The sequence below is a fragment of the Muntiacus reevesi genome, chromosome 2 (assembly GCF_963930625.1).
Source record: "Muntiacus reevesi chromosome 2, mMunRee1.1, whole genome shotgun sequence".
Taxonomy (NCBI): Eukaryota; Metazoa; Chordata; class Mammalia; order Artiodactyla; family Cervidae; genus Muntiacus; species Muntiacus reevesi.
Genome location: NC_089250.1, coordinates 189,765,313 through 189,791,674, shown reverse-complemented (window position 1 = coordinate 189,791,674; position 26,362 = coordinate 189,765,313). Strand labels below are relative to the sequence as shown.

General features: G+C 47.6%; 1 protein-coding gene and 1 pseudogene across 2 annotated transcripts in view; both read right to left on the bottom strand.

Annotated features, from left to right (window-relative positions):
• The window catches only part of SNX29 (sorting nexin 29), a 576,513-nt gene that overhangs the window by 489,448 nt on the left and 60,703 nt on the right, over positions 1-26,362 (bottom strand). For both annotated transcript variants that reach the window (XM_065924349.1, XM_065924350.1), the window contains exons 5-8: positions 18,618-18,798; positions 15,050-15,120; positions 13,236-13,484; positions 10,885-11,260 (exon numbers count right to left, since the gene is read on the bottom strand). In XM_065924349.1, the coding sequence (XP_065780421.1) occupies positions 10,885-11,260; positions 13,236-13,484; positions 15,050-15,120; positions 18,618-18,798 (877 nt within the window). The remainder of the gene's footprint in view (positions 1-10,884; positions 11,261-13,235; positions 13,485-15,049; positions 15,121-18,617; positions 18,799-26,362) is intronic.
• LOC136158486 (large ribosomal subunit protein uL1 pseudogene) lies at positions 2,426-3,169 on the bottom strand (annotated as a pseudogene).

The following is a 26,362-nucleotide window of genomic DNA, read 5'->3' as shown; positions in this document are numbered from 1 at the left end:
CCCGACATGAAACATATGATCCCAAAAGAAAGTGAGAAACGGCAGCTCAGGTTCATGGGGCTGGTCGGAAAGGTGGTGGAAGGATTCTGTGAAGAAGGCAGGTTTGAAGTGAGTGGGGAGGGATGCGCTGGGGCCACGCAGGGAGGTGGAAGGGGAGAGGTGACATGTGCCAAGGCTGAAGCAAGAGGAGGCCCCGTGGGCTCTGGGTTCTGCAATAAGCTTGAGCCAGTGTCCCTCTGCCTCATTGGTTCTCAAAACCTCAACAGTAAAAAGGATAGAACCAGACCAAACCATGTCTGGGCCACTTCCAAGAAAGGAGGTCAGCTCAAATATTAACCAGGCTCATATGATCTGTTACAGTGTCACCTTACCCACCACGTGCCAAACTAGCCTGTTAGACCTTTGTGACGCCAGGCTGGTTCAGTTACACGGGTTTGAGAAAGTATCTGCCCACTGCAGCATCTGCTTCTGGGCAAGAAGCCGACACTGATAAAATACCAGGATGCATCTGTGCGAGACTTGAAGGCTTATAAACTCACGTTGTAAATCAGATGTAAAAAGACCACAGCAGATCATAGTAATGGCTACTTAATGGAGGGAGGGAGGCAGAGAAGAGGAGCAGGAGGAGAAAGGAAAAGGAGAGGAAGGGGAGGGGAAAGGAGGGGACGAAAACAACTCAAAGAGATCAGGCGACTTGTCCAAAGCCATCACCTGGCCGGGACCAAGGCTGGTAGAATTCAGCCCAGGTCTTCCAGATCTGGTTACCATGAGTCTCCTGGCCACTGCTCATCACTTACACAATGCATGTATTTCTTTCATATGGAGCAGGGATTAACAAAGTTTTTTGAAAAGGACCAGACAGTCGATACTTTAGACTGTGTGGCCACTGTGGCTGTTCAGCAGCTAAGTCATGTCCAAGTCTTTGCAATGCAGCAAGCCAGGCTCCCCTGTCCTTCACCCTCCCCTGGAGTTGGCTCAAATTCACGTCCACTGAGGCGGTGATACTATCTAACCATCTCATCCAGTATACTTCTTTGTTGAGTTTTTTTTCTTTTTTTTTGATTGGTTTACAAAGCTTTAAAAAATATGACAGCCATTCTTGGTCTGGGTACAGATTTGGCCAGCAGGCTAGTTTGCCAGCTCTTTTCTTTAACTTTTTAAAAATGTTATTTGTTTATTTATGGCTACACTGGGTCTTCATTGCTGTGTGCTGGCTTTCTCTAGCTGCGGCGAGTGGGGGCTACGCTTCACTGAGGGGCACAGGCTTCTCATCGTGGTGGCTTCTCACTGCAGAGCATGGGCTCCAGGGCGCTTGGGCTTCAGCAGTTGCAGGGCACGGGGCTTAGTTGCTCCACAGCATGTGGGATCTTCCTGGACCAGGGACTGAACCTGTGTCCCCCGCATTGGCAGGTGGATTCTTTTTTTTTCTCACTTATTTTTACTAGTTGGATGCTAATTACTTTACAATATTGTAGTGGTTTTTGCCATACGTTGACATGAATCAGCCACGGATTTACATGTATTCCCCATCCTGAACCCCCCTCCCACCTTCCTCCCCATCCCATCCCTCCGGGTCATCCCAGTGTACCAGCCCCGAACACTTGTCTCATGCATCCAACCTGGACTGGCGATCTGTTTCACACTTGATAATATACATGTTTTGATGCTGTTCTCTCAGATCATCCCACCCTCACCTTCTTCCATAGAGTCCAAAAGTCTGTTCTATACATCTGTGTCTCTTTTTCTGTCTTGCATATAGGGTTATCGTTACCATCTTTCTAAATTCTATATATATGCATTAGTATACTGTATTGGTGCTTATCTTTCTGGCTTACTTCACTCTGTACAATGGGCTCCAGTTTCATCCATCTCATTAGAACTGATTCAAATGAATTCTTTTTAACGGCTGAGTAATATTCCATGGTGTATATGTACCACAGCTTCCTTATCCATTCGTCTGCTGATGGGCATCCAGGTTGCTTCCATGCCCTGGCTATTATAAACAGTGCTGCAATGAACACTGGGGTGCATGTGTCTCTTTCAGATCTGGTTTCCTCGGTGTGTATGCCCAGGAGTGGGATTGCTGGGTCATATGGCAGTTCTATTTCCAGTTTTTTAAGAAATCTCCACACTGTTCTCCATAGCGGCTGTACTAGTTTGCATTCCCACCAACAGTGTAAGAGGGTTCCCTTTTCTCCACACCTTCTCCAGCATTTATTGCTTGTAGACTTTTGGATAGCAGCCATCCTGACTGGTGTGTAATGGTACCTCGTTGTGGTTTTGATTTGCATTTCTCTGATAATGAGTGATGTTGAGCATCTTTTCATGTGTCTGTTAGCCATCTGTATGTCTTCTTTGGAGAAATGTCTGTTTAGATCTTTGGCCCATTTTTTGATTGGGTCGTTTATTTTCGCAGGCGGATTCTTTTTTTTTTTTTTTTTGATGGTTTAGTATGGTTTATTAAGCTGTGCCTTAGTACAGACGCTGGGGCTTGCCCATGGTGCTCTTAATGTACAAGGCCCTGACGTTCTGCCAATTTTTCTTGAGCAATGATACCAGGAAGTTGACAGCTAAGTGGATGTTGTACACAAGCTCATCATCTGTCATCTTCACGTGGCCAACAGCCACTGCCAGACACAGCACCTTCTTCATCTGGAACTTGATCGTAGACTTCACTTCATCAACTTTGGCCACCATGTTCTCATTGTGGGTCAGCAAGGAAGGGAACTTGCCAGCCTTGTTCAGGCCTGGACCCAGGATTCGGGGGATTTGCTTGATCAGAGACTCTGAAGCCAAAAAGCATCATATTTCTTGGCCAGCTTCTTGACCAGTTTCTTATTCTTGTTGAGTTTCTTCAGCGCCTCAATGTCCATGTGGGGGATATCCACAGCCTTGGCCTCATCACAGTGCTGCTGGTCCCCCAAGACACACATGGAGAACTTGGGGCGGGGAGTGGACTTAAGCCTGACGGTGCCCGAGAAGCGTTTGTCCTTCTGAGGGTCATAGTTCTTCAGGCTGATCTGAAGCTCCACAGTCTCCAAAAACTTCCTGCGCTTGCACTGGTTCCCGTGCAGGACTTCCCGCACCGCCTCGTAGAGGGTGTCGCGGGAGACTTTGCTGCTCATGGTTCCCTACACCACGATAACCGGAAAAAGGGGCAGGCGGATTCTTAACCATGGTGCCATCGGGGTCATCCTCCTTTGAGTCCCCTGGAGCTCCTGGTCACACATGTGACGCTCAGCCAGACACACAGGGAGAAGTGACCTTAACAGACCTTTGCCAGCTCTGTGACTGAGGCCTGCAGGTCACGCACACCGTGGGGCATGGGAGGGGAAGCGCCCCCACCTGTGTGCCCTGCAGCAGAGCTGGGTGCTGGGGTGAACGTGGCTCTGCCTCTACAATCTGTAAAGAACTGCCTGCCTGCCCGGCAATCCACTCCAGCAGCTGGCAACCAGGGGGACTCCCAGACAGACGCCCAGAGGCGGGCAGGGTGCCCCTCGGGACACAGCTGCAAAACCACAGTCCTTTCCTGGCCGCTGTACCAGCTCCAGGTGGGTGGGATTTCCTGCTGTTTCTTCTCGTTGTTGTTGAATCTTTACTTCTGTAATTTTTTTTAACTTATCTATTTTTAATTGGAGGATGACCGCTTTACAATGTTGCGCTGGTTTCTGCCACACATCAACATGAAGCAGCCACAGGTAATACAAGTGTGTCCCCTCCCTCCTGACCCACCTCCCACCTCCCACCGCATCTCTCCCTCTAGGCTGTCACCAAGCAGCAAATTCCCACTGGGTGCCTCACTGATATATGGTAATGTCTATGTTTCTATGCTACTCTGCTCTTTCTAAGGGGACATACATCTTGCCACTTTCCAACAACACGCGCAGAGCGCAAGGTGAAGTCAGGCCCCAACCGCTGAGGTTCGGATCCACATAAAAGTGGGCAAGGGACCCCCATCCCATCTCAGAAAGGGGTTACACTGAGGTCATTCCTGAGGCAGAGTCCAATTCCGAGTGCAGTGCCAACACCAGAATGGTGTTGCTCTTCATTAGAGAAGTAAGATACTTAAAAAAAAAAAATCCTAGAAAATGCCACAAAGAGGAGGGTAGCATTAGTTGCTTAGTCATGTCTGACCCTTTATGACCGGAGCGACGACAGCCCACCAGGCTCCTCTGTCCAAGTGATCCTTCAGGCAAGAGTACTGGAGTGGGTTGCCAATCCCTTCTCCAGGGGATCTTCCTGACCCAGGGATGGAACCTAGGTCTCCTGCATTGCAGGCAGATTCCTTACTGTCTGAGCCAGCAGGGAAGCCCAAAGAGGAAGGGGAAAATAACATACCCAAAGTCACATTATCCAAAACATGACTGACATGGACACGATTGCTTCAGTGCCTTTTTCTTGACTTGCATACTTCTCTTTAAGAGGTTGTGACCCAACTAAAGGTAGGTTTTTGTAATTTCTTTTTTTCATTCACTATATAAGTTCATCCTCACACTATGTGGATACTCTCAGATGTCATTTAAGATGTTTAAGATCCTGAACATTAAGATTTGAGATTTGAACTATGAAATACTCCACTGCGCACTGTGAATGGTTCCTCGGTGGGCAGTACCTTTGGGTCAGGCCCACTGCACTGTCTCTCTAAACCAGCACACTGTCATCTGGAGCCAACAGCCTCTGTCCTGAGGCCTGTCCTCAACACAGCTTCCCGGCAGTGGCATTACTAAATCAAGGGGACTAAACACTGAGGGCAAGAGGAGAAGGGGACGACAGGCGATGAGACGGTTGGATGGCATCACCGACTCCATGGACATGAGTTTGCACAAACTCCGGGAGATGGTGAAGGAGAGGGAAGCCTGGAGTGCTGTGGTCCATGGGGTCGCAGAGAGTCAGACACAACTGAGTGACTGAACATCAGCAACAGAACATTTTTAAGGCTCCTGACATGTCACACTGTTCTCCCCAAAGGCTGTGCACGTGGCCGACGCTCTATCAGGACGATGCGAGCGACAGCCTCGCCTGATCTTTATACGTGTTAACACCCACTATGTGTCTGGAAGATTCTGAGCACTGACAGGGTGCCGTCCTGACAGGGTGCCCACCCAGGTCCGCCCTCCACCTATTTCTCTTCTTCAAACTAGATGAAGATGATGGCAAAGTGCAGTGTCTGGTTTCACTATGTGTTTGCTTAGTTGCTATTAAATGCAACTTTTTTCAGGTTCATAATTCTCTTCGTATTATGTTTTTACCCCACTTCCCTGTTGTTTCATAGTGCACATATAAAGTGACAGGAAAACCCTTTTGTATAAAAAAGATGTTATTCTTTTCTAAGAAAAATAATCAGGGGCTTCCCTGGCAGTACAGTGTCTAAGACTCTATGCTTCCACTGCAGGGGGCATGGGTTTGGTCCCTGGTCAAGGATCCCGAATGCCACGCAGCACAGTTAAAAAAAAGAAAAGCTACTACTTATAAATCAAATCCACCTAAATCAAACCCCTTACGATTATACAGTAGAAGTGACAAGTGGATTCAAGGGATTAGAGCTGATTGAGTGCCTGAAGAACTAAGGATAGAGGTTCGTGACATTGTACAGCAGGCAGTGATCAAGACCATCCCCAAGAAAAACAAATGCAAAAAGGCAAAATGGTTGTCTGAGGGGGCCTTAAAAACAGCTGAGTAAAGAAGAGAAGTGATAAGCAAAGGAGAAAAGGAAAGATATACCCATATGAATGCAGAGTTCCAAAGAATAGCAAGGAGAGATAAGAAAGCCTTCCTCAGTGATCAATCCAAAGAAATAGAGGAAAATAGAATAGGAAAGACTAGAGATGTCTTCAAGAAAATGAGAGATACCAAGGGAACATTTCATGCAAAGATGGGCACAATAAAGGACAGAAATGGTATGCACCTAAGAAAAGCAGAAGATATTAAGAAGAGATGGCAAGAATACACAGAAGAACTGTACAAAAAAGATCCTCATGATCCAGATAACCACAATGGTGTGATCACTCACCTAGAGCCAGACATCCTGGAATGTGAAGTCAAGTGGGCCTTAGGAAGCATCATTATGAACAAAGCTAGTGGAGATGATAGAATTCCAGTTGAGCTATTTCAAATCCTAGAAGATAATGCTGTGAAAGTGCTATACTCAATATGTCAGCAAATTTGGAAAACTCAGCACTGGCCACAGGACTGGAAAAGGTCAGTTTTCATTCCAATCCCAAAGAAGGACAGTGCCAAAGAATGCTCAAACTACCGCACAATAGCACTCATCTCACATGCTAGCAAAGCAATGCTCAAAATTCTCTAAGCCAGGCTTCAACAGTATGTGAACCATGAACTTCCAGATGTTCAAGCTGGATTCAGAAAAGGCAGAGGAACCAGAAATCAAATCGCCAACATCTGTTGGATCATAGAAAAAATAAGAGAGTTCCAGTAAAACATCTACTTTCTGCTTTATTGACTATGCCAAAGCCTTTGACTGTGTGGTTCACAACAAACTGTGGAAAATTCTTCAAGAGATGGGAATACTAGACCACCTTATCTGCCTCCTGAGAAATCTGTATGCAGGTCAAGAAGCAACAGTTAGAACTAGACATGGAACAACAAACTGGTTCCAAATCAGGAAAGGAGTACGTCAAGTCTGTATGTCACCCTGCTTGTTTAACTTATATGCAGAGTACATCATGCAAAATGCTGGGATGGATGAAGCACAAGCTAGAATCAAGATATTTGGTGGGAGAAATATCAATAACCTCAGATATGCAGTTGACACCACCCTTACAGCAGGAAAGCAAAGAACTAAAGAGCCTCTTGATGAAAGTGAAAGAGGAGAGTGAAAAAGTTGGCTTAAAACTCAACATTTAAAAAACAAAGATCATGGCATCCAGTCCCATCACTTCGTGACAAATAGATGGGAAAACAATGGAAAAGGTGACAGACTTTATTTCTCAGGCTCCAAAATCCCTGAAGATGGTGACTGCAGCCATGAAATTAAGACACTTGCTCCCTGGAAGAAAAGCTATGACTAACCTAGACAGCAAAGACATTACTGTGCCGACAAAGGTCCATCTAGTCAAAGCTATGGTTTTTCCAGGAGTCATGTATGGATGTAAGAGTTAGACGATAAAAAAGGCTGAGCACTGAAGAACTGATGCTTTTGAACTGTGGTGTTGGAGAAGAGAGTTCCTTGGACTGCAAGGAGATCAAACCAGTCAATCCTAAAGGAAATCACTCCTGAATATTCACTGGAAAGACTGATGCTGAAGTTGAAGCTCCAATACTTTGACCACCTGATGCAAAGAACTGACTCATTGGAAAAGACCCTGATGCTGGGAAAGATTGCAGGCAGGAGGAGAAGGGGACGACAGAAGATGAGATGGCTGGATGGCATCACTGACTCGATGGACATGAGTTTGTACAAGCTTCGTGAGTTGGTGATGGACAAGGAAGCCTGGTGTGCTGGAGTCCCTGGGGTCGCAAAGAGTCTGACATGACTGAGCGACTAAACTGAACCACTTATAAATATTGAGGTGGGAGGCACAAGATCTTTCCTCAGTCATCCAAGAAGTGGCTTAACTGCCAGCACGTAGAGGTGTAAACCCAAAATTTGGCCACCAGCGCATCTATTAATAAAAAACAATCAGAGCATTTGACTTTGCCAGAGGCTGCTGCCATCCAGCACGTGCATCTCCCGACCTGGCCCCTTTCCTCCCACAAACCTGGTCACACCATTAAACTCTAAAGTCCCGGCCCCTCCATGTTCCTAGACCTTTCACATGAATCTAGCTTAGAAGCAAAATCAAAGCATTACTCAGTAGGCCATCTCATCACTGCTCTTTCCCCAAGATGCTCTGCAGGATGTTGGCTCGAGATCCCCTCTTTATGCCAGGGAGCAGCTGTCCATAGTTCACAGGAGGCCCAGCGGCCTCGGAGGGCCGAGCCTGTAAAGGTCAGCCTGCTCTGTTTTGTGTCTCACACATCACAATGCCGGTGGCTGCCCCAGCACGCAAGCTGGCCTCCCCTCACTGGCGCTGGTCCAGCAGGAAGAGAAACGACTGTCTGAGGCCACAAAACCAACTCATGGAGTGATGCAACTCGGAGATGCGCTTACCTAGAGTGACAGAAAATGCAAATGGCATTTCCTAAAAGGCCCAGGGGAAGAACCATAGGCAGGTGTGATGGTTAACTTTATGTGTCAACTTGGCTAGGCCACAGTACCGAAATATTTGACCAAATGTTATTCTTGATGTCTCTGTGAAGACATTTGGTTAGATGAGATTAAAATGTAAGTCAGGAGAGCGCGAGTAAAGCAGATCACCCTCCGTAAGTCGGGGGGGGGGGGGGGGCCTCACCTAATCAGTTAAAGGCCCCAGCGGAAAAACACAGACGTTCTCCCCGCAAAGAAAAAGAAATTCTGTCAGCAGATTGTCTTCAGATTCGAACTAGAGTCCTCCCCTGGGCCTCCAGTTTGCAGGCCTACCTTGCAGATTTTAGACTTGTCAAGTTCCATAATCGCATGAGCCAATTTCTTAAAGTAAATCTCTATAGATACATACATACATATTCTTAAAGTAAATCTCTGTAGATAAATACATACATACACACACATGCAGAAACACACACTATACACCATCGGTTCTGTTTCTCTGAAGAACTCTAACAGCATGGGCCACAAGACTGGATCCAGGTACAAAAGCATCCACACCCAGTGAGCAGGAACAATGACACAGGGGGACTTCCCCAGGAGGAGAAAACCTTGGGCAGAAAGAAAAATGAAGCCAGTGCAACCTAACCTAATCCTGGTTTTGCCCATTGCTTTAACAAATCTCAACTCTCTGCATTAAAGAATCTGGTTCTTTCATCCATTAAGTGGGGTGACACCCACAAACCCCCAGAGATCACTCTAAGTATTAGGATACAGTGTGTCTGCAGCCTTCGGCGTCTGGCCTGTCCTAGATGATACGGAGGCAACGCTACTATCATGAGCATCCACATGAACGAGGATAAGAGTAAAAATCAAAGACAAAAACAGGCAGAGTCTCACGAGAAAGAAAAAAAAACTCTGACTCAACACATGGAGACGCCAAGCTTAGGACTGGAGGTGCACTTGGCCTCTTCGGCGCCCCGTGGGGTCTCGGCTTCTTTACTGGACACTTTCGCGGGCTGGTTTTGAAGACGGCAGTGACTAGGGTGGTACTGCATACTCCAGAGCTCTAGTGAAGAAGTCACTAGTTGATTCAGCATCAAGAGTAAGAGCAGGACTTCCCTGGTGGTTCAGTGGTTAAAAGTCCACCTGTCAATGCAGGCGACACGGGTTCGATCCCTGGTCTGGGAAGATTCCACAAGCCACGGGGCAGCTAAGCCCATGCATCACAACTACAGAGCCCACTCTCTACAGCCCATGCTTTGCAAAAGAGAAGGCACCACAATGAAAAGCCTGTGCGCTGCAAGTGAGAGCAGTCCCCATTCTCTGCAACTGGAGAAAAGCCCTCACAGTAATGAAGACCCAGCAGAGTCAAGAATGAATGAATGAATTTTTTTAAAAAGGGTAAGAACAAGGACTACAGCGGTTACAGAGCCACAGCAGCCACAGCTGCGGGGCTGTCTTTCTCGACGTGCCAGCACCAATGCCCAAGGCAGGGTCCCAGTGACTGGTCAACAACTCTGCAAAGCATGTGCTGCTGTTCTCTCACATCTCAGGGGAGGCCTGAGGCTCTGGGAGGTGAAGAAACTCGTCTGTCCTAGTCTAAACTAAGCCACGGAGCTAGTAAATGAGAGCCCAGGTTGTCAAGATTCTAAGGTTCAATCTCCTAACTTTGCTTTTCTGCTTCACAGGTTCACGTGCATCAAGCCCCTCTCGAAGGTATAAACATACTACAGCTCCAGTGTTAAGGTGATAAGCGCAGGCAAGCTTATCCTGCAGATAAACACAGAAATTACCAGCCGAAGACTGTTCTCTAGAACACCTAGCCTCTCTCCTGAACTTCCTGGGCTGGTGGCAAGTAAGACATGCGAGCAAAATTCAAGGAATAAAATGAAAGACCTAAACACAAAGCAAGAATTTCAGGTCATACATCTTGACACCAATGCTGCAAAAAGTACCATCTAACAATATACATGTTCCTTCCACTTAGTTCTCAGGAATAAACTCATGCTCCTTCCCCCGAAATGAAGATCTGAATAATGAAAGATGCTGCAAACAAATAAAAAACTTGCAGTCTAACGTCACCCAAAACTGCAGAAAGAGCCAGCAGCCTGTGTACCACCCTTTTTTTTTTTTTTTAACATTTTTTAAGGTTTGTTTGTTTGTTTTTAATGTGGATCTTTCTTTAACTTATTTATCTGGCTATGCTGGGTCTTCATTGCTGCGTGGGCCTTTTCTCTAGTTGTAGCAAGCAGGGGCTACTCTCTACTGTCTCTAGCTGTGGTGCGTGGGCTTCCCATTGCAGTGGCTTCTCTTGTGGCAGAGCAAGGGCTCTAGGGTGTGCAGGCTTTAGTAGCTGCAGCCCACGGGCTCAGCAGCTAGCAGCTCAGCTGCAACTAGCAGCTCTCGGGCTCCAGAGCGCAGGTTCAGCAGTTGTGGTACACGGGCTCAGCTGCTCCGAGCCATGTGAAATCCTCCCAGACCAGGGATCGAACCCATGTAACCTGTGCTGGCAGGCAGATTTCTGAGATGTGGACCATTTTTAAAGTCTTTATTGAATTTCTCACAATATTGCTTCTGTTTTGCATGTTTTGGTTTTTTGACCTTGGGGCACGTGGGATCTCAGCTCCCTGACCAAGGATCGAACCCACACCTCCTGCACTGGAAGGTGAAGTCTTAACCGCTGGACCACCTGGGACTCACTCACTACCCTTTCGTAGAAGCTCTCAGGTGGAACTTACTTCTCTGGCGACTCCGAGTGGCCTGGGCGCTTCCTTCCTGGCGTGCTCCCGTACACGTCGTCCTCGTTCTCGTCCACGTCTTCATCATCGATGCTTTTCACATCCAGCTTCTGGTACCCAAACTCCCCGTTCAGAGACAGAGAATCAATTTTCCAAGAGTTGCTGCCCTGACTTCCGTTAGAATTTGGCCCAAAGGGGCTTTCGAAGGCCGACATGATGTTGATCGAGGATCGGTCAGAGTTCTCCTCCGAGCTCTCCCCTGCCCCGGGGATCTTCTTAAAAACATCCCCGGGGCTCTGCTCGTCTTCCTCGTCATCAAACGAGATGATATTGGTCACCTTCTTTTTCTTCTTCCGCTCCCTTTTACATTTAGTATCTGGCAAAAGATATGAGATAAGAAAAAGCAGGCAAGAAAAAGTGATGGTCGACTCATCCTGCCTCTAGACTGTGGAAAATCTCTTACTATTCTACTCAAAAATAAACTGAAGATAAACTCAGACCTTTTTTTCAATCCTTGGGGCAGGGCAGGGAATCTGTCTATGCGAGACCGAGCAAAATGGATGCGGGCCTCTACTTCTGGTTTGAAATATGTCGCAGAGCACACATTACAATCACTCCTTCTAAGCAATCTTTCCAAGCACTTTGATTCAAAAGATGAATCATTACTGAAATGATTTTTACCGCTTCACTTTGGAAAACACTCTCATGGCTAGGAGATGAGACCAAGAAAATCAGTTTAGGGATTGTAACTGATTGTTCAACAGCCACAATTCCTCCCAACCCTGCAAGGTGCCCCTTTTCAGTAGGACTGTTCCCATCATGGGTGGTGCCTATTTCTCCACCCTCCTGAATCTAGGCCAGCTTAGTGCTCTGCTTTTAAGAACAGAATGTGGCAGAAATAGCAAATGTGTGAGTTCTAGAGCCCAGGTGTTACCTCATGGAATACTGCCCTGAAACTACCACAGAAGAAGCCAGTCTAACTCATTGGAGGATGAGAGGCCAACGTAGGGGAAACTGAGATGTCCCATCCAAGAGCCAGCACCAACTCCAGATGCGTCAGTGGGGCCACCTTGGGCCTTCCAGCTCAGTCACGAGCTGAATGCAGCCCCATGAGGGAGCCCAGGGTGAAAACCAGCAGAAGAACCATCCTCCCAACCCACAGACTCACAAAAAAGGAATAAATTGAGGTTGTCTGTTTTAAGCTGCTACATTTTGAAGCTGTTTGTTACACAGAAAAGACAAACGGAAACAGAAATCAAGACTGCCTTGGCACCTAGCACCTAGGTGAGCCAACTTGTTCACTCATCTTAATCACCAACCTTGGGTGTGAAGCACTTTGGAGCCAATTCCAAAAATACAGATCCACCCACTAAGGTGTGACGTGGGGATACATCACCACCAGTATGTCACAACTTGGAGACAATGTCAAAAGCAGGGTTCCCAAAATGAATGGAAAAGATACTCCTCTGGGTGTACAAATCCCAGCATCTCTGGTACAGTCATCAACAGTCCATGTCATTTGCCTGAGGTCTCTGCTCAAGGAGAGGGTGGGCCCTCCTGGTGGTCCAATGGTTAAGACTCTGCACTTCCAATGCAGGGGGCACAGGTTCAATCCCTGGTCAAGGAACTAAGACCCCACATGCCCTGAGGCACAGCCAAAAAATTTTTTAATAATTAAAAAGAATGGAGAAGGCAAGACAGATAAAGCCAGTGTATACTAAAGACTTCACAGAATTCTGAGCTTCCCCATCATTAATAACTCCAAAGGGAGGACCATGATTACTGCCTTATTTAAGGGATTTGAGAATACCAGGATTAAGCCCTTATATCCAAAATTTCCTATTTTGCTGTTTCAACATTCCGGATGTGCCAGAAGGTTCAAGGGGACACTGTAAAACTTCTTACAAAATTAATCAGAACGGAATCCACTTCCTTTGCCTACCCAGAGCCTAGAGTCAAAACCAACCATCTCCTCTTTCCCTGATCTCCACTTAAACGTCAGCCCCACAACAGTCTACATTCTCCAGAGCACACTAGGCTGGGCTTTCATCCCACTGATCAGAAGGATAATTAAACGAATGAATGGATGACGGGATGAAGGAATGAAGGGCAACCTCCTCTGGCTTCACGTGACCATCACGCCCTGCCTCTCAGCTTGCCCTGACTGAGCTGTTGGCTTGGCTATCCTGTCATCTTCACGTCCCAGGAAGCCTCTCAGCACCCTTTCGGAGTGAATAAGAGTAAGACAGACAAACAGAAATGTGAGCTGAAAATACCAGTGCATCGGATTTCGCTTCCCTGGGTGCCCCCATCCGTCACCCTGCCCGACCCGGGTCCCCGCATCCTCTCACCCGCACTGACGTGCTTGGACACCACGGGCAGGGGGTCGGTCTCCTGCTCGGCTCTGCTGAGGATGGAGACAGCCGAGGACGCTGTGATCTCCCTGAAAAGGCTGCTCACTCCTTGCGTGGACTCCTTCAGCAAGGAGGTCACATTCTGCGTGGATTCCTTCAAGAGGTCCGAGACGGTGGGAGCAAACTTACTCTGCCCGTTTAAGTCCTTGTTGTCGATGTTAATTGCGAAGAGTATGGAGTTCAGACCTACCCCCCGAAAAGGGAAAAGTCTGGAGTGTTTGCTGTTCAACAGTCACACTTCCAATACAATAAACACGCTGCGACTTTAGAGGACATAAGAGGGCACCCACTCATCTCAAATGGTGACTTAAAAAGAAACAAACAACTCCCACAAAACTGGGGTCAGGAGACACCAAAGTCTTCCCCTATTCGTCAGGAAGACAAACTCAAATAAGAAGTCAGTCATGGGGAGGGGAAGGCTTAAATTCTGGGGTCAGACTGCCTGGGCTGAGCATGGTCACTCAGTAGCTCTGAGACCTTGGTCAAGCCATTCATGACTTCTCTGAGCTTCAGTTTCCTTATCTATAAAAGAGGGACAACAGCCTCTCTTACAGAGTATTAAAGACCATCACCCACCAAAATCAGCTTGGTAAGCAATCAAAAAATGACATATACACACTATTGTGCAAAATAGGTAATTAGCAAGAAGCCGCTATATAACACAGGGAGCCCAGCCTAACATTCTGTGATGACCTAGGGGAGTGGGGTAGGAGGGGGGATGGAGGATCGAGAGGGAGTGAGTGAGTGACAGTCACTCAGCCGTGTCCTGCTCTCTGCAACCCCATGGACTGGAGCCCACCAGACTCCTCTGTCCATGGAATTCTCCAGGCAAGAATACTGGAGTGGGTTGCCATTTCCTTCTCCAATCAAGAGAGAGAGGATATATAAAATTATGGCTGATTCGCGCTGTCATATGGCAGAAACCAATACAACACTATAAAGCAATTATCCTTCAATTAAAAAAAAAAAAAAAAGCACCAATATCATGTCCATTATACCTTCAGGCAAAAACGTGCACTGGTCTCCTATGGCCTCCGTACAACATCATGGTCATCTGACTTTTCCTCATCAATGGACAAGCCTAATGTAACTCAGTAGGTGGGACTCAGTGAAAACTTACAGGAAAGAGAGAAAGAGGAGGCCACAAAGGATTTGGAAGAAAGAAGCAAGGTACCCACTTGGGCTGCATTCACCCTTTGAGTGAGAGTCAAACATTAGACAATTTAACAATTCATCAACTAGCACCAAGGCAGGACTTTCACCAGGACAAATCAGATACTGACTCTCTTATCTGATTCGTTCACAACCCTATCAAGCGGACTACAGTGCCATCAGGATTCCCACCTCGCAGAAGAGGAAGGTAACGGTAAAAAAACTCACCAGATCTGCCTCAGGTCACCTTCCAGAGGGACGGAGAGCCAGGCTTCCAAGACCTGTCTCCCCCCTCCACCCCCACCCCTGCTCCTGTTCCCTGGATCTTTATCTCACACTTGCAAAGCCTCAACCAAAACCCCGCAACCCCATGCTTTCCCAGCCAGGGCATCACAATTCTAGATAAACGGACTCAGTGTTCATTGCCACTAAAGGAAGGATAGTGGAGAGTGATGAGTGGCCCTTTCATTCAATGAGGGACGGGAGATCCCACAGCCCCCCGTGGAGTTACACATCCACTCCCAGGCAGCTCCTCTGCTCACCAAGCTTCAGACGACCCCCTGCACCCCCCCCCCGCCCCCCGCCCCTGGCCAGCTTACCAGCTGCCATGGTGGGAAGCATGCTAGACCTTTCTTCATCCATGACAAAAGCCCAGTCTTCATAAAACGTGCTGCAAATGGAAAAGAGAGGGGGAATGCTCTAAACCGTTGTTCTCAGCATCCGTTAGCCAGACAATTCCTTCCTATGGCTCCCTGGAAAGTTCACGCCTGTCCATGCCAAAGTGGCCACACAAGGTCTCTGCTGCGCTGGGTCTTCTGGTTATAAAGGATTGAACACATATATCCTACAACTTCCTTATCGGTCCCCTGAGATCATTAGAGCCTGAGAATGCCAAGATAGGCATGAGATGGAAATGCACTACTTATGAAGCAGAAAAGGAAAAGGGGACAAACAGTGGTGACTTTCACTCAAGCAACATTTCTAAGAAATAGACAGGAAATCCAAGCCAGCCCACAGGGACCCCCTGAGTGGACTCATACAAGAAGAGACAATTTCAGGATGAAATTTTAGTTCCCTGGGCCCTTCAACCAAGGCATCTGTATGTAACACCAGTTTGGGCAGCAGCCTCAAAAGCCCAAATTACCTCCTGGAATGGGTTGGAAAGCTAAAAAAGCCCACAGACCTAAACGGTGGTTGTAGAGGAGGGGACCAGAAGGCCAATCAGTCATTCCACTGTCCAAGGTCATTCAGCAATAAATCCGTACAGCCTGGGCTCAAAGGCAGCTCTCCCAGCCCCACAGCCCAGCTCTTTAGCAGACCCCCAGCTAAGCAATAGCAAGTAAATATCCTCATCTCTGACTTCCCCACCAGGTCAGAGAACTCTAAACTAACGGAGTCAAAATTCAATTTCACTGAAGCACGGTCAGTGATGGGTGACCTGGAGTTCAGCAAAAGACCAGATACATAGCTGCTGAAGTGACTGAATATAATCAACAGGAAGAGAAAAGACAGACATCATTGTCAACATACTTAACCTGGCAAAGAAGTCAGACGAAGCACAGACTGTATCTTCAAGCTGGCGGTGCAGGCAGACCTCTGATCCCCCAAACTGTGATTCTTTACAGACTGGAGCCAGTTTTCTTGCACATAAATGAATTTGGTGTTCCCACACTGAATTAGAGGGGCCAGTGATTCAGTGAAGTACAACGGTGAGTCTTAACAGCTGATTGCCTTCTATTGCTCACTGTTACATTCAACCATGACACTGAGAGTACGGCTCTGAAGGACACACCTGTCCCTTGGTATCCATGGGGGATTGGCTCTAGGACCCACTACGGATACCAAAGTTGAGGATGCTTACATACAAGAGCATAGCACAGGTAGCCCTCCAAATCTACAAATTCTGCCACCATGGGTTCAACCAACCACAGATCTTAAACACAGCACTCAATCAACCCACGGCTGGTTGAGTCCACAGATGAAGAAACTGGGGATACAGACAACAGATGGCACTTGTAAATAATCTGCTGGAAAGAGCTTTGCTCTTTCTACAAATTCTGCCAAATTCTGCCAAAATCTACAAATTCTGCCACCATGGGTTCAACCAACCACAGATCTTAAACACAGCACTCAATCAACCCACGGCTGGTTGAGTCCACAGATGAAGAAACTGGGGATACAGACAACAGATGGCACTTGTAAATAATCTGCTGGAAAGAGCTTTGCATAAAAAAAAAAAAAAAACTACTGTTAAGAAACATGAATTGTTGTTTAGTTGCTTAGTCATGTCTGACTCTTTTGCGACCCCATGGATTATACGCAGCCCACCAGGCTCCTCTGTCCGTGGGATTTCCCAGGCAAGAATACTGGAGTGGGTTGCCATTTCCTTCTTCGGGGATCTTCCTGATCCAGTGAGTGAACCCGCCTCTCCTGCATTGGCAGGTGGATTCTTTACCACTGAGCCACCAGGGAAACAAGAAACATGAATGTGTTTTATTTAGTGAGAGCTTGTTAATGTTCAAAGGTACCTGCAGAATTGCACAGCCTCCCAACTCAGACATGAGTAGTCCTAAGCAGCATGTGGGTACTGCTGTCGCCAGTGTTCCTGGCCCCATCCCTCCCATTTCATACCTACAGGGTCTGAACACACAGCCGGACAAGCTATATCACAGGCCACATCGAATAAGAGAACTTGGGGTATCTTTGACAGCCTTAGTGCACAAGCCTGGAACACCTAACACCTAACACCAGGACACCTAAACTATTGGAAGAAAGGCCACCTCAAGCAGCAGAAGAAACAGCAGAGGAGACCTGAGCCAGGGAACACACAGCAAGATATGAAATCATGGGAATGTATCACAGCACTGATGAAATAAATGCCAGCCTATTGAATTAAGTGGCATTTCACTGTTAAGGATCTGGGCACTGTTGACGTGGAAGTTATTCAAGGGGCAGGGGCAGAATTGATCACTGTCTCTTTGTACCATCAGGTGAAACAAAACGACATGTCTAGTCCACCCTTCTAGAGGGAAAATAACAGCGAGAGAGGGAGGGAGGGAGAAAGAGAGACAGGGAAGGAGAGGGAGGGAGAGGGAGACAGAGACAGAAGTCATAAACGTCAGCACACAAGCACAATGACAGGAAAACACACCAACATGCTCACAGAGCTGTGTCTATGCAGGTTACGAGTGATTTCAGTCTTGTCCCAGCAGGTTCTACAGCATCCATCAAATGTTTCTGAAGGGAAGGTGGCTGACTGTACAGTCACTGATACATATTCAGTGCCTTCTCCCTATCACTGTGGAAGAAACATATCTCGTCCACCCTGCTAAGCTTGCCCATAGTGGTGTGACTTGCTGGTCAACAAAATATGCACGAAAGTGAAGCTTCACGGTGGGCAGAAGCTTGGAGGGCCAGTGTTTTCCTTAGCCAGAGCCCCCTGTCTGCAGTGGCAATCCAGAAAACATATGCAGAGATGCACCTCTGTCAGCCTGGGCCTCTGAGATGAGGCCCTCAACCCATGACAGACACACAGCAGGTGGAAGACACGGACTTGGTGGTCTCAAGCCACTGAGGCTTCCAAGACGCTTGTTACAGCAGCATAACCTCACCTATACTAACTGACAGAATAAACTTTATGATCAAGAAAAAAGAAAACAAAAGGATGGGAGGGGTTGTTTTTAATAACCAATGACTTTTCTCCTCAACTTAAAACGCCCCTATTACTTTCCATCAGTTTGAGATTGACAAACCTCTAAAAAAAAAAAAGCCAGAAGAACCATCCAGTACCCAGTGTACAAGGAGATACACAGCAAGAAACAGGGCACTGAACACCCAGCATCTAAAGAGCAAGAAATTCTGGATCTGAAAGAAACCAAGATTAAAATTCTGCCAAGAGAGGCACATGTTGTGTCCTAAGACAACAGCTCACTCCACACCCCAGGCCTTAGTAATAACAGGCATCTATTGAGTGCCTGCTGCATGCAGTTCCCACGTGGAGGGAGCCCGACAGGCATCTTCACTTGGTCTCCAGTGGACTGTGCCCGCGGCCCAGCCGGACAAGCTGGGGCTGGAAGAGGGGAACCCGGCCATCCCGGATGCAGGCAGGCAGGTCCTGCGATGTCCGCCCCCTGCCCGGACGCACCCACTCCCCGCCCCGCCGGGTACCTGAGCCGGCCGCGGTCGGCCAGGAGCATGTGCAGGTAGCGCTCGAGGGAGTTCTCGTTGAGGGCGCAGCGCAGCCAGGCGCGGCCGCGGCCCACGTCCGAGGCGATGTGGCGCAGGGCGTAGAAGCGCTGTAGTTCGTGCTTGCTGAGCACCTCCTTCACGTAGAACCAGAACACGGGCTCTGTGGAGACAGGGGGCCACGCCGTGGGGCGCACATCGCGTGCAGAGGAGCATCCAGGGGCGGTGTTGATGGAGATACAAGAGGTGCTTCTCAGCACGGAAAAGGAAGATACCAGAGAGTATACCCAAGATAAACATGACCCCCGCCCCCGCCAGGGAATCCCCAGGCAGTCCAGTGGTGAGGACTCAGGGCTCTCACTGCCATGGGCCTGGGTTCAATCCCTAGTCAGGAAACTAAGATCCCACAAGCCGCTTGGTGCAGAAAAAAAAAAATATATATATATATGACCCTCCCATCCACCATCCAGAGGTGATCACTGTTAACATTTTCAAATCAATCTCTTTGCCTGCACTTTGCTTTTTTCCACAAAACTGACATCTGTGATAGCTGAATCGTGACCCCCAAAGATAACCACATCATAAGCCCTGGAATCTGGACATCTTACCTTACACGGCACAAGGGCGTCTGTAGCTGTGACTAAATTCAGGATCTTGAGACAGGGTGATTACCCCGTCTCTCTGGGCCTGACATAACCACAGGTATCTTTAAAAGAGGTAGGGGGAGGGCTTCCCTGATGGCTCAGCGGTAAAGAAGCCACCCGCCAATCAATGCAGGAGACACGGGTTGGATCCCTGGTCCGGGAAGATCCCACAGGCCTTGGAGCAACTAAGCCCATGCGCCTCAATCACTGAGCCTGTGCTCTAGAGCCTGGGAACCAAAACCAGTGAACCCGCATGCTTCAGCTACTGAAGCCCACTCACCCGAGAGCCCGTGCTCCCCAACAAGAGAACCCACCGCAATGAGAAGCACGTGCACCACAACTATTGAGCCTGTGTTCTAGAGTCCAGGAGCCAGAGCAAGAGAACCCACCGCAATGAGAATCCCGTGCACCGCAACGAAGAGTAGCCCCTGATCTCCACAACTAGAGAACGCCTGTGCGCAGCAACGAAGACCCAGCACAGCCAAAAATAAAAAGAAGTAATAAAATTTTTCCAAAAAAGAGGGACGGGGAGGGAGATCTGAGGCAGAAGGGAAGGCAGAGGCATGACTAGGGAAGCAGAGCCTGGAGTGATGCGGCCACAGCCAAGGAATGCTGCAAACTGCTAGAAGCCACCAGAAGCTGCCAGAAGCCAGAAGAGGCAAGGAACAGATCCTGCCCGGGAGCCTCCAGAAGGCACCAGCCCTGCCATCACCTTGCCTTTAGCCCAGTGAGACTGACTCTGGACTTCTGTCCTTCATAAATGTAGGAAAATTAATTTGTGTTGTTGTAAGCCACAAAGTTTGCAATAATTTGTTAGAGCAGCAGAAAGAAATAAACATATCATCATACTGTGTGTTGTATATGTCCGTGTGTCTGCGCTCAGTCACTTCAGTCCTGTCTGACTCTCTGTGACCCTGTGGACTGTAGCTCGCCAGGTTCCTCCGTCCATGGGATTCTCCAGCAAGAATACTGGAGTGGGTTGCCATGCCCTCCTCCAGGGAACACATGTACATTTACACACACACACCACACACACGTAGTTTTGTATCTGGACTTGTTTCTTTCCTTGTGTAGACCATGGACATTTTCTCCGTAACATTTATAAAGATCTTTGGAAACGTGATTTTCGGTGGCTGCGCAGTTAAACGCAGTTTATTTCCTGACTGCAGGGAACAGAACACAATGCCGATTTTCCCCATGCAGTGCTTTAAACATCCCTCTGCACAACTAACCGTCCTCATTTCTAGTTCCTTTGGGGAGATTTCTGTATGTCTAACAATAGAAACAGATTTAAGGCTTTAAGAGAAAGCTTCTAAGAAGTGTGTTTTTATCCATAAAATAGTCATCACGTCACTTCACATCCTGCCTTTTTTGTCCATACACACACAGATTTTCTTCATAGGTGTGATTCTAGTATATACCTAATTTTGTGACCAACCTTCTTTACTTAACAGCAGTTCATCAATACTTTTCAATGCGGTAGATAATAATAACAGCAACGACAGGGACAGTCACTGCTCCTTATTGAGCATTAAGTACGTACCAGCCACTGTGCTCCACACTTGCATCTAACCTCAGTCCTCTCGACCACCAAGGCTGTCTCCATGTCAAAGACAAGACTGAGACCCAGACAAGTGAAGTGACTGGCTCCGTGATACACAGTTATAAGTGGGACAGCAGAAAGGAACCTCAGAGCTGTCTCACTGTGAACCATGTCACCACACCATCTTGCAAAGTGAGGGGAGCTCTGCCTCCTTGAAAAGGATCATGTTCACAATTGCTTGATGGACTCCAGCCCAGGAGCTAAACAGACTCACTGACCCCTCTGAGAAAGTGACAAGATCTTTGAACCTTCCTTCCAGAAGGATGTGAATACGCACATCTCCATAAATTGGACATTAGGCTGATAAGCTCAGTTTAAAATTGCAATTCAGCTCAGGGAGTATGGACTGCCTTCCTCCTGGGAGCCATGAGCTGGGTGAAGCTATAGGCCCCGAGGTAGACAAGAAGGACGTGTGGCTAACAAGCTTCTGATCTCGTGGGCAGGACAACAGGTGAGGAGGTCTTCAGCGGAATGACTCTGTGCAGGTCCCTCAAGCACGCTAAGCTTCAGACTCCTCTCTCTTAACAGAAGCCCCGAAGTGTAGACTCCCCTAGGGTTTCTGGGGTAACTGGAGAAAAGGGAGATAAAACACTGAGCGTGACGTCCAGCCCATGGTGACCAACCACTGTTTGCTAAATAATTACCTTCTTATCCGAGAGCATACAGGTTGTTTCCTCTTTTCCTTTTTCTTTTCATAGCATCTAAATGTGTACATATGTACAAGTGTGTGTGTGCATTCGTGGATCAAGTGAATCTCTGAAATCATTTCAAAGAAACATCCCAAGAAGGACTGGTAAAACCACCAGCAGAGTGGATCACTCAGAACGCCTTCTCTCAATCCCTAAATGCCAAACTAACCCCCTTCTGAAACCCACTAGTTACTTCTTTAAAATTTTATCTCAGTTGCAGCATGTGGGATCTAGTTCCCTGACCAGGAATCAAACCTGTGCCCCCGGCATTGGGAGCATGGAGTCTCGGCCACTGGACCACCAGGAAAGTCCCCCGAAACCCATTAAAGATCAGTCCAAACCACACAAATGTATAACTTTTCTTTTAACATGTTTCCTATTTAAAAGTTAAAATTTTTTCTTTTAAAAAAAATTGGCCTATGCAGCAAAGTGTTGCATGAAACCACTCTGAGTCAATGTCTGTACATAAAGATAGAATAAAGCGAAGGAAGGCTTCTACTTGAAGACTCTCTCAGAAACCAAGACAGGGCATTTGCTGAGAGTATCATTCGGGGCCAGTCAGCCAGCCAGCCAATAACTTGCATTGTAACCCACCAGACAACCATCAGTACATCCAGCACGACTTCAGTCCAGAGACTCTCACCTGCATCCTGTCTTTTCTGAAAACTGCAGTCACCTCCCTCTGACCTTGAAAACACACGAAACACTTCAAAGTGTGTTTTCGCCTTTCCATGTCATAAATTGCTTACCGCTCCGGAATCCTTCTAAAGCTCGCCTGAGTGATGCGACTGATGATCATCAATGTCCCAGCAGGGCTCCGCTCCCAACGCCAGAATTAACATGGTCTATTTAAAGTGCAGCTCACCTGCCACTTAACACCTGCAGTGTCCATAATTTAATTGGGGCATATACACTGATTGCTTACTGCTTCAAACTGGAGGCTGATTCCAAAAGCGGGTGAGGGCTTCTGGTTCTCCCAGCTCCTGAAAGCCATCTGCTGACAAGAGCAAGAGCCAGGAAGGGAGTACTAAGGTGAGCTACCTGGGGGTCCCTGCTGACAGAGGATGACAGAGGATTTTTGCCAAGTTTCAATGCTAACCAATGCCAATTCAAAGAATGCACTTTGGCGGACAAAAACCCTGGCTCAAATTCTAGTTCAGGCCTCGCGTGACCCTGGGCAGCTTATTCTGTCCTTCATTTTCCTCATCTGTAAAATGGGGATAACTACCTGCCTTTGAGGTTTGAGATGAGGGGGAAACAATTGAGAAAATAAAGCATGTGTATGAAGTACTTCATGGCCAAGACAGGCAAACACCAAGTCTTGCCCTTTCTTCTGGCCACTGTACCCCTCTTTCCCAGGGGATCTGTGTTCCATCTGGTTCTCTGTAAAGGGCCTTTAGCACTACCAACCACTGTCTCCCACAGGGCTCGGCAGGTGACCCGGGCTGAGCAACAACCTGGCCACAGCAGGGCGGGTGTCAAATCGCCTTACTCAGCACCCCCTCGTTCTGGCCCTGTTTGACCTTTTGTATGACTTGTGTGTGACCTTCGTGTGATGGAGCCTTTTCTATATTTTTGCTTTTTTAATATTATATAAGAACATGACGGATCTTGATTGCTGAGGGTTTTTGGAGCTCCCTGCCATTCTGTGCCTAAAGTGAGTACTCCCCTGGCCTCACCCTGGTCCCAGCCCTGGACCACGGGCCCCTCCCCACGACCCTACCTGAACCACTGGAAGAGAGGCCTTATCTCCTTTCAGAGTGAAGTCGGCAGACAACAACCAAAGGGCAGATTCAGCAGCCCCAGCGCTGTGCGTGCAAATAAAGCTTTACTGGGACGCAGTCACAGGCACGTGTTTACAAGTCGTCTGTGGCTGCGTTCCTGCTAGAAAGGCAGGGCTGCTGGAAACACTTACAGCCCACAAAGCCTAAAGTACTGTACTTGCTATTCGATCCCTTAAGGAAGAAGTTTGCTAACCTCTGTGCTAGAGGTAGGAACTCTAATAGCCATGTCAACCTGGCACTTCCTGGGGCCACTGCACCCTCTCATGTAGAGTGGCCCACCTGAAAGAGAGGCCAACCCAGAGAAGCGGTGATGAGAGAGACCCAGGGACAGATGTGGGGGATCCGTCTGATCCCCTGGATCCGGCTCCACCCCTAGTTTTCTTATTGACTTGAGTCAGGAAGTCGCTCTTCTGCTTCGGGCTGTCTGTGAGTCTGGCTGTCACTTGCAACCAGAAGCAGCCTAATGCGGGGAGCACGAGCGTGTTCTTCTATCACCTGACAATCATTTCAGGGCGACCCACAACATGCCAGGCTCTGGGGGGAAGACATCCCTCAAAATTAAACAAGAAACAGGGCCTCCTGCAGCAGTCCAGTGGTTAAGACTCCACCTTCCAACGTACGGCACACGAGTTCAACCCCTGGTCGAGAAACTAAGGTCCCACATGCTATGGGGTATGACCGAAAACCTTAAAAATAAAATTAAAATAAAAAATAAAACACAAAACCGCCACTCAACAAGAAACAGAAAGCACAAAGAAAAGGAGCTAGGCTCCCCGTAAACAAGAGACACGCTGAGTCTGCAGGTGCAGACAGGGGCTGGAAGGCTCTGTTGTGGGCAGGACATCCACCCTCCCGACCTTCACCTCACTGTCTCAGAGTGCTGTCGCCACTCCACTGTGGTTCAGTCCCTCAGTCGTGTCCGCCTCTCTGCGACCCCATGGACTGCAGCGCGCCAGGCTTCCCCGTCCTTCACTGTCTCCCAGAGTTTGCTCAAACTCATGCCCAGTAAGTCAGTGATGCCACCCAACCATCTCATCCTCTGTTGCCCCCTTCTCCTCTTGCCCTCAATCCTTCCCAGCATCAGGGTCTTTTCCAATGAGTCGGCTCTTCTCATCAGGTGACCACTCTGGGCCTCACATTCACAACTGAAGCAGAAGAAAGACGTTAAGATAGAGCCACCTCTATTACCTCATTTTTTTCAGACAAGGATAAATGCACGCAAGAGAGTGAAGAGCATGTCAAGACTGGCTAAACTGCTCATGAGCTTTGACCTAGAGGAGGACACCCCACAGACCCAGACACAATCAGGGCTATGACAAGCCAAAGAAGAAAAGAGGGGTGGATCTTTAAGTAGGAAAGCAACAGAATCAGCCATACACAGTATCTCCCATTCCAGGAACAAAAGGCAAGCCGAGTGCTTCCACGTTTCCACCTGAGACCTGGGTGACCACAGGCATCCTCAAAGCCCAGTCACATCTGGGTGAGCCTGACGACAAGACACAAGTGTGCTGGTAAAGCTGGATTCCCAGTGAGGGGCCGTGGCTTTCTCACTTGGCCATGACTCAATGAGCCACAAGGCTGCCTCCTGGAACTAGGACACAGGGACTGAGCTTTGACCATGAAGAACACATGATAGAGACTCATACAAAATATGTAAGCTTGAAACTTTTTTTGCTCTCTTAAATTGTGGCAAAACATACATGAAAAAATTTACCACTTTAACCATTTTAAGTGTATAATTCAGCGACATGAAGTACATTCACAAAGTCATGCAAATACCACCACTATCCATTTCCAGAACTTTTCCATCATCAAAACAGAAAACTCACAGCCAGTAAACACTAACACTCTCCCCATGCTCCCCTCCCACCCCCCACCCCTGTAAGCCTCGATTCCACACACTTTCTCTATGAATTTGACTATTCTGGATTCTACGTGTAAGTGGAATCACACAACCATGTGATTTTTGTGTCTGACAGCTTTCACTTAGTATGTTTTTAAGGCTCATCCATGTTATAGTAAGTAGCAGCATTTCTTTTTATGACTGAATAATATTCCATTATAAATAGTATGGGCTTCCCAGATGGCTTCATCGTAAAGAGTCTGCCCGCCAATGCAGGTGATGCCGGTTCGATTCCTGGGTTGAGAAGATCCCCTAGAGAAGCGAATGGCAACCCACTCCAGTATTCTTGCCTGGAAAATCTCATGGACAGAGGAGCCTAGTGGGGCATGGTCCATGGGGTTGCAAGAGTCAGACACGACTGAGTAGTTGAGCGCAAACACACACACACAGTAAACACCACACTTTGTTATCCATTCACCTGTCAATGCACGTTTGGGTTGCTGTTTCTTCCTTTTGGCTCTTGTAAATAATACTGTGAAAATTTTGAGTCCCTGCTTTCAGTTTTTTTAGGTCTGCATCTAGGAATAGAATTGCCAGATTGTTTGGTAAATCTAAGCTTAATTTTTTGAGAAACCATCAAACCATTTTCCATAGTGGCTATACCATTTTACATTCTGAAACTGAAATTAACTCTGTTATTAAATTCCCTTTCAGTTAAGAAAACAAACTTGCCAGTAAAGGCAACTTAGCCACTTTCCCAGTTTTTTTTAATTGCAATAAAATTCACTGAATATAAAATTCAGCATTTTAAAGTGTATAATTCAGAACTTGATGCATTTTTAAAGGATAAATAAACACATGATGATCTGAGATTGCTTTTGAAGACTTCAGTAGATTTAAATGGAAACATCCCTACTGACTCTAAAGAACAAGTGCCAATTATCTTGGTGGGGGTGAACGGAAATTACAGAAATAAAGCAAGGAAAAGAGGGTCAATTGGCACTTACTGCCCAGACGGGACTTGGCTGCCTGCTCCCTCTCACTCTCCGCCTCACCTCATCCCACTCTCGCTGTCACTCACCCTGCAACAATCCCCCGGGTCTCCTGGCCGGTCCTCCAGACAAGCCAAGCTTGCTCCGTCCCAGGGCCCACCCAGCCATGAAT